Source organism: Montipora capricornis, chromosome 3, assembly GCF_036669925.1.
Source record: "Montipora capricornis isolate CH-2021 chromosome 3, ASM3666992v2, whole genome shotgun sequence".
Classification (NCBI taxonomy): Eukaryota; Metazoa; Cnidaria; class Anthozoa; order Scleractinia; family Acroporidae; genus Montipora; species Montipora capricornis.
The window spans coordinates 4,110,301-4,122,800 of NC_090885.1; the positions used below are offsets into that span (position 1 = coordinate 4,110,301).

The window sequence follows — 12,500 nt, forward strand, 5'->3', positions numbered from 1 at the left end:
GATCATCACTGTTTAAGGATGCTCCAGTCTAAAACACTGGCATGTCTGGGATTGTTCACTATGTGTTGTTGCTCTTGCTTGTTCGAGTTAAAGGTCTGAAAGGGCAGAAATGTTACTCAAAGACAGACAGTTAATCATTGCTTAGCAGATAAAGCTCAGGGGCACCCAACGTCAATTTTCGGAAAATATTTGTTCGAAAGACGATTTGAGATCTAGAATTTTCGGAACATTTCTTGTAAAATTTCTGGCTTGCCTGCCTGTCCTAGGATTTTCGAACATCGGAAAAATGGTATAATTGCCCATTTTTAACGGATATTTTCCCTTAAAAGGTCGCCTAGAATTTTCGGGAGCCTTTTTTCTGGCTGAAATTTTCGAAAAGGTAAGTTTGGATCCGTATAATTTTCGGATCACTAGACTTTCAGCTAGGAAATCCGAACAGATGAAAAATGTCTAGGGGATAAAAATATGCCTATATCTACCGTTTAAATACTAAAATACGTTTAACAATGCTATGTGTAAGTGTTTTTGAACTATTATCTCGTTAGGTGCCCCTGAAAGCTGTGATAGACAAAGATTGTTTATCTCAATTGTTATGTAAACTAGGAGTTTCAGTGTGAAAGTGAGCGCTGGCGTGGAAACTTGGAGCAGTGACTGGTATTTTTTTTAAACAGCTGCAACTTTTTGAAGCAAGAGGGTACCGGAAATTTGCGTGAAAGTATTAAAAAAGAGAAGAAAGTGCACATCCTTACCCTGTGTGGCAGGCGTTATATTTTATAAGCAAAGGGATAATTTCAAAACAATGCGATCTCAGTTCATTCTTTGAATTTAAACTTCTGTTCTTCTGAAATTTCTGGCTCCTTTTCAGCAAAAGAGTTACTCTATGAGAAATACTGAACGTAGTTGAGCAAACGACGATTTAAATTCATTGTCGTGCTTGAGAATAGACTGCGAGGAGTCTCTTATTTTTCAATGACATAGTAGAGCGCGCGATTGCGTGGAACGGCTCGTTTTTACCATTAATTTGCATCAAATAATAATTTCACTCGTCGTACGTGGCTCTGAGGAAATAAGGACGACTGCTCGTGGTCTAGCTCGAGAACTGATTTTCTCTTCGCTTAACGGTTGAAGAACAATTTGACTCTGTGGTCAAATTTAAGAGGTTCAAAGACTGAACAAATTGTACGGCTGAATAATGATCAAAGACGACCCACTGGAAAAGTACTCGACTCAAAGTCTGTGAGGCTGTAAGATTCAGTTCCACGTGTACGTGACGTTATCACGGGTATCAATACCGGATTATAGACATGATAACACCACAATCGACTGCGCATGCTTCCGATCTTACATTTCACAAATTTTAATTTTTTTGGCTAATATCAAGAATAGGCTGCTGCCTCGCCAAGGCTCGCCAGCAATGACATAAACAGACTTATAATTATGTGTTTTATTTGAACTTGAGTAAATTCTGCAAGATTTATTGCTTATGCTGTGATAGTGTTACCTTAAATTTGCATGATGTTTTATGACTGAATTGATCACCTGAAAAAGGTTTTGTCTCATTGTAGGAATGATGGCTAATATTCTCTTAAATGATTTTTTTCAAAGAGAATGAATCTCCAGGTGTTTGCTATATCTTGATAAAACATTCTCTAAAGCATTTTGTAGAATTAAGTCCCCACAAGTATAGTACACACACACACTGTAGTTTGGAAAGTCAGTAGTGTTACATACCTGTGGTGACGATAACCCTCAATGGAGTGATGCCATAACCAACAAGAGTGACAGTAATACTTAAAACATGATTCTTCACGGCAGAAAAAAGGACCAGAGGTAGTACGACAAATGTCACACATTGAGTCTTCTAAATATGGATCAACTTGGACCTAAGTTACAAAAGAGAGATCACTTAAGAAAGAAACATTGTGTCGGGACTTACATGTATAGTAAAAATCAAAACAGCATCACCGTAAGCAATAATAGTAATAGGTTGTCTGATGATGTTCTGTACTTAAAATTGCACACTTGCCTTTTTAACAAATTTCGGAGTCTCAATTTCAATGAATCCTGATCGCACAGCTTCCAGAAAGCTCTTCTGGTTATTGAACGTGATGCGACCTGAACCTGAGTTGAAAGGTTTCAAAATAAGAGTTCAGTCATTTTAAATTTTATGAGATTTCTACAACTTTATGATCATGTGAATGACACAAGACTGGTTAAATTGAACTTAAAAACCAGCTAATATAATGTAAGGAAATTGAATGATGAGCTTGAAATGTCAACTTTTTATCTCTCTCTAACCTTCGATCAACTACAAATTTCTGTGCTTTAAGAAACATTTCATAATTAAGCTCTAAAAAGCTCACCCCTTTCTTAAACTACAAGGGAAGCTCTTAAGGGCCAAGTTTGTTTTTTTCTAATTTTGAGCAGTAGCATGAAATGATTAGATTAACTAGTGTATACAAGAAAATGTAAACCCAACAATATATCAATAGTGATAAGGTTAAAACAGAGAATAAGAACAGCTCACCAATAGGATAGCGATGTTTATCAGTATCAATACCAGCATACACAACTCCACCAAAGAGCTCATTCATGATATAGGCTAGTCCTTCTAAAATCAAAAATGTGACAGTGATGTTAGAGTTCCACTCTCAAAGTAGAAATGATAGAATGCTGATATGAAATTTGTTGATCCATTAATTTCCCATGAAGTGTTGCTCCCTAAACTAGATAGACAGTCCTTGGTTTAAGTTTGTATTTATAAAAGCACTTAATTTGAAATGAATGATGCTGGTCAGATAAAATTGTGCTAATTACCTGCATTCAGCATGCCATGTAATCCACCAACAAACACAGTCCAACTGGTGTCCAAACGCTGATGAGGACCACGAACATAGTTTGTGTCAGACAGCACCCAAGGAATAACTTGAACCTAAAATAGAGCACTAATTTGATTAAGATTACTTCTTCCAGTTTAACCAGATCAAATGCAAAGAATTGACACAACAGTAGGTCAACAGAACCCTAATTTGGATGCATTAATTCAACTCAACAATAAGCATGACTTGGGGTAAATGTGGTTTTCTGCTCATTTTTCAACATAGCATCAAGGTAATGCAGTGTGCCTTAAGTAGCTATAGGACCAATTGATAATAATTGTCAGTAATGTTAAGACTGGACTAAGTCATGTAAACAGGTTATTTTATTACAAGTCAAAAGCCAGTCTTAAATAGAACAGAAGATTCTTTATTTTTTTATCAAATTCCTACAGTTTAATTTTCCAAACTTTTATTACCTCCTTGCACCTCATACGTCTGCTGGAAATCTTGAAGTACCAATCTCCACCATTGCAAAAGTCATGAGTACAAGAGGCTAACAAAGCCTTGACTGATTTCTCAGAATCAAAGATTAAATACACATAACCTAAACCAAGATTAAAATGAGAATGGAAAATGAGGTTCCCAGATTTAGAATAGGACAAATGTATTCTCTGTGTGTCGTAAAAGGCAACTAAAAGAACACCAGGCTCCTTGCAGCAGGGGAGACGTTAGCTATTGTTCAGCTACTAGAATATCTCTAGCACCAGTGAAATAGCACAGTCAGTTGTTATTGCGAGGGCCGAAATGTCCTTTAGGTATAATGTAGGTAGCTCTACAAATGTCATCCTCCTTGGGAGCTGGGGCCCCAACATGTACATCGGTTGTACTTTTACTCCAAGACTATCAAGTTATGGAGAAAGTACCAAATGACCTCTTATCTCCCCAGGAGATACAGTAGAGCATCACATGACATGAATGATTTATATAAGGCTTACAATTTGGGCCAAGGACTAACAGACACTACCTTTGGGGGGATGATGCAAATGTCGCCCATCAGCTTTTCCAGGCCACTCAACTCTGACCGAACCAAATGGCTTAAATGACATTACCAGTGAGGCTAGAATAGTTAAGAATATAATAAAATTATCAGTATTAATAGACACCACAAACCTTCAATAACAACTGAAAGAGCATGCACATGATTTATAATAATAATAATAATAATAATAATAATAATAATAATAATAATAATAATAATAATAATAATAATAACTTAAACTTATATTATAGCAGAATTGCTTCATGACAGAATGATCGCATGCACTTTACATGAATTAAAATACCAATAAAATTTGTCAATTCCTGTAAGCTAAAAATATGTTGATTAAAAATAATAGGTTTTAAGCTGACTTCAAATTGTTAACTGTGGTGGCTTTCCTAATGAAAGAGGAAGTGAGTTCCAAACGGAGGAGCAGCCACACTAAAAGAACGGTCACCAAGTGTAGAGTAAGACTTACGTAAAGGAAAATTTAAAAGTAATTCATTGCCAGATCGCAAAGAGTAATTTGCACCAGTCTCAATGGAAATAAGATCAGTTATGTAGGGCAGGGATAAGCCACTTACGGCATTGTACACAAAAAGTGCTATTTTGAACCTGATCCTGTAGGTTATGGGAAGCCAATGAACAATAAATTCAGTTTTATCGTCATTCAACATAAGACTATTCTGTGGAGTCCATTTCTTGATGTCGGCACTGCAGGCCTTCATGGCAATCACGGCAGCATCTTGACACAAAGAATTGCCAGGGCCGAACAAAAGGTATAACTGAGAATCGTCTGCATTATCATGATATGATTCATACTTCAACATTTCTTGATAAACAAAATGGGGAAATGTATATCACTGGCTTTACAGTCTTACGGTTGCACTATTGTTTTGCCACAAAGAGCTTTTCTTTCTTAAACACAAGCAAATGCATGTCACAGTTAATCAAGATGGCAGTGCCTAGCAAACTTTGAAAACAAAAAAAGAGTCTTTCTAAAATTGAAACAAACCCTTATCTGGAAAACGTTAAAGCAACTTTGATCGTAAATATTAGGTAGAATCTTTCATGCTAGCAGGTTAATTTTTTGCTGGAGTGCATGGAGGTTCCCTTTAACAGATTCCATGAGTCTCTCAGTCTCATGTCGTTGTTTATGTTTTTTGTCTTGTTTACATTTAGTCTATGGAGACAAAACTATTAAATATTGCTTGAGCAATTGACATGTCTTTTTCATTTGCTGTGTAAGGGTAGAACGCAAAAACAAAATGGAGAATCTGCTACTCTGGGAGTCAGGGTGGCTTAGTGGTTATCTATCGGGCCTCCCACCACTGCGAGCTGCAGTTCAATTCTGGCCTCGGCCAGCATGTGGGCTGAGTTTCAGTTGATCTTAACCTGACTCGACGGTTTTTTCGGGGTACTTATATGGTTTTCCTCCCTCATCAAAATCGACTCACAGCTAATTAACATCTAGCTGTGGTGCTGTGCTCCGACATCAAACATGGACTGTATATTAAAATACAATAAAAAACGTTCTCTGGCTAAAAATTTTGAAAAAGAATATAAGCTTTTGGCTGTCGATCTACAGCCTTCCACGGATAAAACGTTGAATGTAAATTAGTGAAATATATATACGGAAAAGGCGAGATAAAAATGATAAAAAGAACAGAGTAAAGGTATGAAAAATGGTGGCTATTGTTTAAAAAGAATTTTATACTGATTAGGAATCGGCTTAAAGTTATTGTCAGCATGCTTGGTAGAAGACAAAGGCCTGGCACACCTCTTCTACCAAGCATGCTGACAATAACTTCAAGCCGATTCCTAATCAGTATAAAATTCTTTTTAAACAATAGCCACCATTTTTCTTACCTTTACTTACCTTTACTTACTTTGTTTTTATCATTTTTATCTCGCCTTTTCCGTATATATTTCACTAATTTACATTCAACGTTGTATCCGTGGAATCCTTTAGATCTGCAGTTGAAAGCTTATATTCTTTTTCAAAATTTTTAGCCAGAGAACGTTTTTTATTGTATTTTAATATGCCTAATCCTGGCTGCGCTTCAATTTTTAATGGACTGTATAGCGGCAGCCAGAGGCACCTTTGTATGCTTTCAGCCCGATGTCGTGAGCAGCACCCTTTGCAATTCAGTCCTCAACTAAAAGTAAGGGTGATTAGCACTAGCAATATTTATTTATTTATTTATTTATTTATTTACTCTAGTGATCATTAATCCAAAAGAAAAATGGCCTCCAACAAATTATTCGTAGTCTTCCAAATGTTCCCGCAGATAAGCCGCATCCCGGATTTTTGAAAAAAAGGTGTGACTTGTCTGCGGGTTTTTATGGTAATTTATGTGGCCATTTTTGTCTGTCCTGTCTTTGCCACTGGCAACCCAAGCTTAAGGTTAGACCGTGACAAGAGCGGTGTTGTGTTAACCGGCTTGATATAATTACAAGGATTTGTATAGGAAACCAACCAACTTGCTTTAAACCGAAGAAATTGTGAGTATTTCACAATAAAATCAACATACCCTTTTGCACTCTTGTATCAATTCTTACCTGCTTAGTTCTTAATTAAGCCCATCTGACGTGATTTTCGCAAGTTATCGCTCCCCATGTTTCCACTACTAAGAAAAACCCCCAGGCTAAAGACCAGTTTAGGGTTACGTTAGGGTTGTTTTGGTACGAAGAGTCTAACATGGCTACCAATGCGTGTGTCGTACAGGAATTAGGTGTTGTTCCAAACTGATTTATATTGGTGTGGTTCAGGACCACAGGGTTTACATAGTCTTCCCCCAATTTCGATATTACGGGGATGAGAGAAATGGGTTGCAGGTCTTTGTTGACATCCATAGTGGGCAATTTCTTTGGCACCAGAGTCACATCAGGCTGTTTCCATGAACTAGGGAGGCAGCGTTCTCTCTATGAGGAGTTCAGGATCTCCGCGACTGGAGCAGCTAAGATATCCGCATTTTCCCTTAATAGCCAGCCAGGACTACCGTCGGGACCCAAGGCCTTGCACGGGTTGACGACCTGTAACTTCTTAAACAGAGTATTGTGATGACCCTAGGCAGGGAAGGGAGTGGCAATATATCATTATTATATCAAGCAGGTTGTAACACAACACTGCTCTTCTCATGGTCTAACCTTGAGCTTGGCCTGCCTGTTGTCTTTGTCAAACACTTTCTACGAAGTAAAAGCCCACCAACTTCCCTCAGTTTATACTTTCCATGGATTGCAAGTGAAATAAAGAACTTACCCTCTGTAATATCCCAAGGAACACCTCCAAGAAACACCTTGGTGGAGTAGCTTGGGTTCTTATAGTTACGGCGTGGAAGTTGTCCAGACCATTTCTTCATATTTCCTTTGTTGCAGTCTGCTCCTATGAAAAGGGAATTTAAAAAAAAAAATCAGTCAATTTAGTTTCCTTTTAATGTAAAGGGCCATAAGTAATAACATAGCGAGGTTGAATTGCATTCATTTGGCACAAAACCTTTGACTTGCCACAAACTTCAGGGCACCAATGTTGGCTATTTTGGAAGTCAATTACAGAGGGCGTGAGATCTTTTCTCTCCAGCTACAATCAAAGCCATCAACAGTTTTTTGGGACAGCTTCAAATGAGTGGGGCATGTGTTATTTAAGGAATAATCCATACTGAAGATGGTCAATGGAAACCCAAGCATGATTTCTGAATGCAATTAGGGATGCCCACATGGAACAGCAGCCTTGGCATTATGCTCACAATCCTCGGAGCACAAGACAAAAGAAGAAGAAACTAAACCTAAATATCTAGAATTTAAAGATAGAGACATTACAGGGTTCATGCTGGATTTTGTATAAAAAATTCCAGGAGTATTATCAAGGAGTTTTCAAGAACCAGAAATCGAGTTTTCCAGGAGTAATGTTACTATGTATAAGGCGATTTCCATTCCATCCATTGTGTTTCAGTGTTTTCTTTGCTGAAAAATCCTACATTTGATATTCTTTCCCACATCCTACAAGTTAAGTGCATGCACAGCCATTTTAATTTTTGCATTAATCTTTCCCCAATATTCAATTTTTTAAGATGTCTTATCTTTAAGTTAAGTGTGATCTTCATTTTCTCTTGGCATGATGCAATCTTTTACAACTTTCACCTTAGCAAAAATTCTTGACAAGCAGTTTTCAAGCAGTTTCCCCACAAAATCCTTTTTTAAGGGCTTTTCAAGCACCCTTGAAGTCTAAAATTAAATTCCAGGGCTTTTCAAGCACTTCAAGGAGTGGCACGAACCCTGGCAGAAGTTTCGGGAGTTCAGGAATCAGGAATTTGCAACCGTAAGCTTTCAATTCCCCTCGGCCCATCAGGAAAATAAGCTGATTCAAGACTAATTATTGACAAGAAAATTTATGTACAAAGTGCCAGGCAAAAAAAAAAGATTAAAGATCAGTTGTAAAACTCAAACTGCAGGAACTAGTCAGTCTTATGGTCACTTTACAATGAGCAGTCTTGCATTGAAAGCCCTGTTCAAGATAAGGATAAAGAATTGGTATAATTTTAGTCTTACAAATCTCTAGTTTATCGTGAATTGAAGGACTCAGGTCATGTATGGATGATAAGACTTGACATGAAAAAATTTATACCAGTTTGAAATGCAGTTTATAGATGAAAGATAGAAGTGATTGCTACATTTAAGCAATAATTATGCGGACAATTGCTTCAATTGTCCAGGTAAGCATGAGGATCACTTCTATCTTTGTGCATCACCCACCACTGTTGGCTAATTGTGTCAAATGTTCGCTTGGGTTACATAAAGCAAAAATAAATCTCTTCTTACTTGACTGTTGGTGAATACCTGCTAAAAGTTGTGTTAGACCTTGCTGCTGCATGTACTCAAATCCTGTTGGCTCATTCCACATGCTAAACAATGGATTAACACCAGTCCAACGAGTATCAGCAAACAAACTGCCAACAGATGCCATTTCAGGTGGGGGCAGATTTGTTGGCTGCATGCTAATTTGTCTTGCTTGACAGCGGGGTAAAAGTGAGGCACGGAATGAAGGTGTCATAGGACTTAGGCTTGATTCAGAATCAATCGAAGAAAGTGGAGAAAGAGAAAATGCTCCAAATGGAGAAAATGGACTTGTAGGAGAAGATGGAAGACTGTCAGGAGGAGTATGCATTCCAAACTGAGCACCACCAGTAAAAAAATTACCCTGAAATTAATAAAACAGACACGTCAAAACTACAAAGGCATATGTCTTTCAAAAAAAAATTTTTTTTTAATTTCCACTTTGTGTAAATCTAAATACTGGGAAAGCACCACAAAGAAAGATCGTGGCCGAAGTGTCCTTTCAACAGGGCACAGATTCCAAAAAGGCTTTACAAAATCACAGTAAGCAACTTCTTATAATTTATGTCTAAACATAGACTTCCTGAGGGAAGAAGAAGAAGAAGTCTACATTAGCTAGACAAAACGAGTCTGAGAATAAACAAGTTTTACAGATACAGTTCGCAGAGTGCTGCTCAATAGTTTAGTTTTTTAAATTACCCATGTCACACAAAATGATGTAATTTCATGACACCCAAAACACCCAAAAAGAAGAATGAAACATTGCAATAGCTACTTAAATCAACATAAAAGAAAAGTAGCAGAAGGAAATTGAAGCATGGACGGACACAGATGGACAAGATTGAAACGGAATTCATTTGGGTTAATCTCGAAAAAAGTTGGCCCATTATGGCAAATCGCCTGTACAAAGGTCAGTTTTGCTCAGAATCATTACCACTTTTAGAGTTTTAAACTATGACTAACTGAAGATTCCCCCAAAACACCCTAAAATAACACGACAGCCACGGCCCGCCACGATAAAGGGGATTGGTATGAGCACTGCTTCATCATCTGGTAAGCCACAAGAAACTATGGTCATTTATATGCCTACATTCAAAGTTGCACAAGATTGTGCTTTTCTGTTTATGCTCCAGCAACCCAAAAATTTTTAAGTTCAATTTTGAGGACAGATTTATGTAATGTAAAGTTACCTTAATTACTAAAAACTACTATAAGCTTGGAAACCGTCATCCTGGTTTGAGTACATTTTTGTACTATTGTTTTTTGCTGTCTTAATTTTTGCACAAGTTTTATCCAAATAGCAAAACTACTATCAACCATTTTTCATAGTGGGTATACTGCTATTAGTTGTACATGTCTAACTACCACAGCCACCCAACTGAGTCAAGACAGTAAAATTATGGATTTCTTGTACCACTCACGTCCAATCGGAATAATTTTGTTGAGTGTACAAAAAAATATATTAATGTACAAAAAATATCTATATTAACCCTTTCACCCCTAAACCAGCCATACTTTGTATTTTTCTCTGTCTAATGCCAGACAACTTTACTCGTCAACAGCGAACCCCCAGGAATAAATGGGTCAATGACAAGGCAAAGTGGTGTAGTGGTCAGCATTTCACACGAGCCTGGGCAGGGTGAGCCCCAGGGCGTGTGTACGACTTTACCTTTACCACGTTTGCCTTACAATAGTGGATACGCCTCTGGGACAGCCACATAGAGCAGTTTTCAATTGAGTGTTGTAAAACCAAAACCAAAGTAATTACTTTGGCCAATCAAAAAGGTCGGAGACAATCCAGTAAACCAATCAAAACTCAAAGTAATTACACGTAGCCGACCCAAAGCGCAGGAAAATGTGCACACGCAAGCCACGATTGGTTTTGGTTTCACTTCTGATTGGTTGAAAAAATGGCGCAAAAACTTTGAACCAATCACTGAGTGAAGTAATCATAAACCAAAGTAATTCACTAATTACTTTAGACACTCAATTGAAAAGCGCTCTATTTCTTTGCATAATACTTGCTTTCACAAATAATTATAAACTATCGGTGAGATGGTTTAAACCGAAAAACTACTATTTATAACAAAGCCTGTGAATGCAGATGAATTTCCGGCCAACATTTTTCCCCCCTGAAAAATAGAGAAGCGACCTACGGAAATAAGTCTGCGTTCGCAGGTTACCAGAACTTTCAAGTCTCACGATTTTGTCGTGAGACTCACGGTTTTCAGTTCAATCTCACGGTCTCACGACGAGACAGACAAATCTCACAATAAATAGAGGCGCAAGCTGAAAGAATAAATTTTTTTTGTAGCATTTCATCTTTGGCTTGCTTAGGTGAGTTTCTTGCCTCAATTCTGTGCAAATTTATAGTTAAACTTAACAAACGAAGCTGTTCAGTTCTTCATCCGTCTACAGTCCATGACAGACTGCTGTCCATGACCATATATAGAACACCTGTTTGAAATTACAGGTCATCATAACCAGTCTCTCGCATTTTGATCACGTTTTCAAAATGGTGGAAATTGCTGACGAACCTGATGAAGTATTGGATAGTTCTTAAAAGGCAGCTACTTCATATAATGCTGGCCTCAGTTTTTCAAAAGGTGGATAACGCTATCCACCGGATAAACACTAGCAAAAGCAATTGAGTTATCCAGTGGATAGTGCTATCCACCCTTTGAACAACTAGGGCCTGAGCAATGAGATAAGCTCAGTGCTCACACACTGGCTGGACTTAAGCTGTGAGTATTGAAGCTGTGAAAATAAAGTTTATTCCTGTGTTGTTAAGGTCCACACATGTTTTTAAAAATATATAAGCAGGTAAAAAACACTTTCTCTTATTAAGAACCTGTGTTTACTTGGTTGTGTCTGCCGGTCGATCAATCTCCAGATTTTTACTGAAATCTCCAGATTTTTTGACATCAGTCTCCAGATTTTCGGTGTTTTGAGGTTGAGAGGTCTGGGTTACTTATACCAGTACTACTTGTCATAAACAATACATACTGCACAACAAGTCTATAATGACTGTAGGTATATTAGTAACCTTGTTTACTGTTATCAAATGAAGACTTGCGTTGCGTTCTACTAAAATATTTTCTCGAGTCGGAGACTACTACTATGAAAGACTGCTATGAATGACCAGCGATACGAATTAAAATACAACTAAATTGCTGCATAAGCATGCGCGAAGATACAATTTTAAAATACAAGTAAAGTGTTGACTTTAGTTCGAGGGATCATCGATCCGTGCAAATGTAAATTACTTCGTAACGGTTGCACTTTGTCTTGGACCGACAATGGTCCACAGGTTCTAGCAAATCCTAATGAAGTTTCTGAATTCCGGGGGAGAAAAACAAGCTCGCCCAGCGAATTCGACAAACATTCCAAATTAGAGGGGAGAAAACAAACAGCGGCTCCTCATAGAGCAATATAAATCTATTTTCTACTTTCACCTACCATAAAAAGTTCGCCAAGCCTTTCATTCATGGGCAAAGGGCTGGGAGATCTTGACTCTGGAGGAGTTGGTTGAAATCCTGGATAGCCCATGAAAGAACCACAAGAAGGCTGTGACACAGGCTGTGGGGAAAACAAACTTCTACCAGCCGAGTCTGGAAACAAAAAGTGCAACAACAATGATTAAGTTTCTTCGTGTGACTTGGAAATGACTCGAAATGGTCCTCAGATTAAGACTTACTGGGATCCAGAGCAGAATCCAACAACGCATTGATGCGCGTCAAGATTGAATTCTTGTCCTCTGCCGTGTTCGGCTACAATTGCAAACAAAAAACACTATAATGGGAAGACGA

General features: G+C 37.8%; 1 protein-coding gene across 3 annotated transcripts in view; it reads right to left on the bottom strand.

Annotated features, from left to right (window-relative positions):
* The window catches only part of LOC138041959 (cytoplasmic polyadenylation element-binding protein 1-like), a 19,151-nt gene that overhangs the window by 1,587 nt on the left and 5,064 nt on the right, over positions 1-12,500 (bottom strand). For all 3 annotated transcript variants that reach the window (XM_068887660.1, XM_068887662.1, XM_068887663.1), the window contains exons 2-12: positions 12,389-12,461; positions 12,151-12,302; positions 8,695-9,055; positions 7,121-7,243; positions 3,844-3,936; positions 3,296-3,423; positions 2,818-2,932; positions 2,528-2,611; positions 2,027-2,121; positions 1,732-1,883; positions 1-95 (exon numbers count right to left, since the gene is read on the bottom strand). The exon at positions 1-95 is cut by the window's left edge and continues 1,587 nt beyond it. In XM_068887660.1, coding sequence (XP_068743761.1) covers positions 59-95; positions 1,732-1,883; positions 2,027-2,121; positions 2,528-2,611; positions 2,818-2,932; positions 3,296-3,423; positions 3,844-3,936; positions 7,121-7,243; positions 8,695-9,055; positions 12,151-12,302; positions 12,389-12,461 — 1,413 coding nt within the window. In that variant the 3' untranslated portion in view covers positions 1-58. The remainder of the gene's footprint in view (positions 96-1,731; positions 1,884-2,026; positions 2,122-2,527; positions 2,612-2,817; positions 2,933-3,295; positions 3,424-3,843; positions 3,937-7,120; positions 7,244-8,694; positions 9,056-12,150; positions 12,303-12,388; positions 12,462-12,500) is intronic.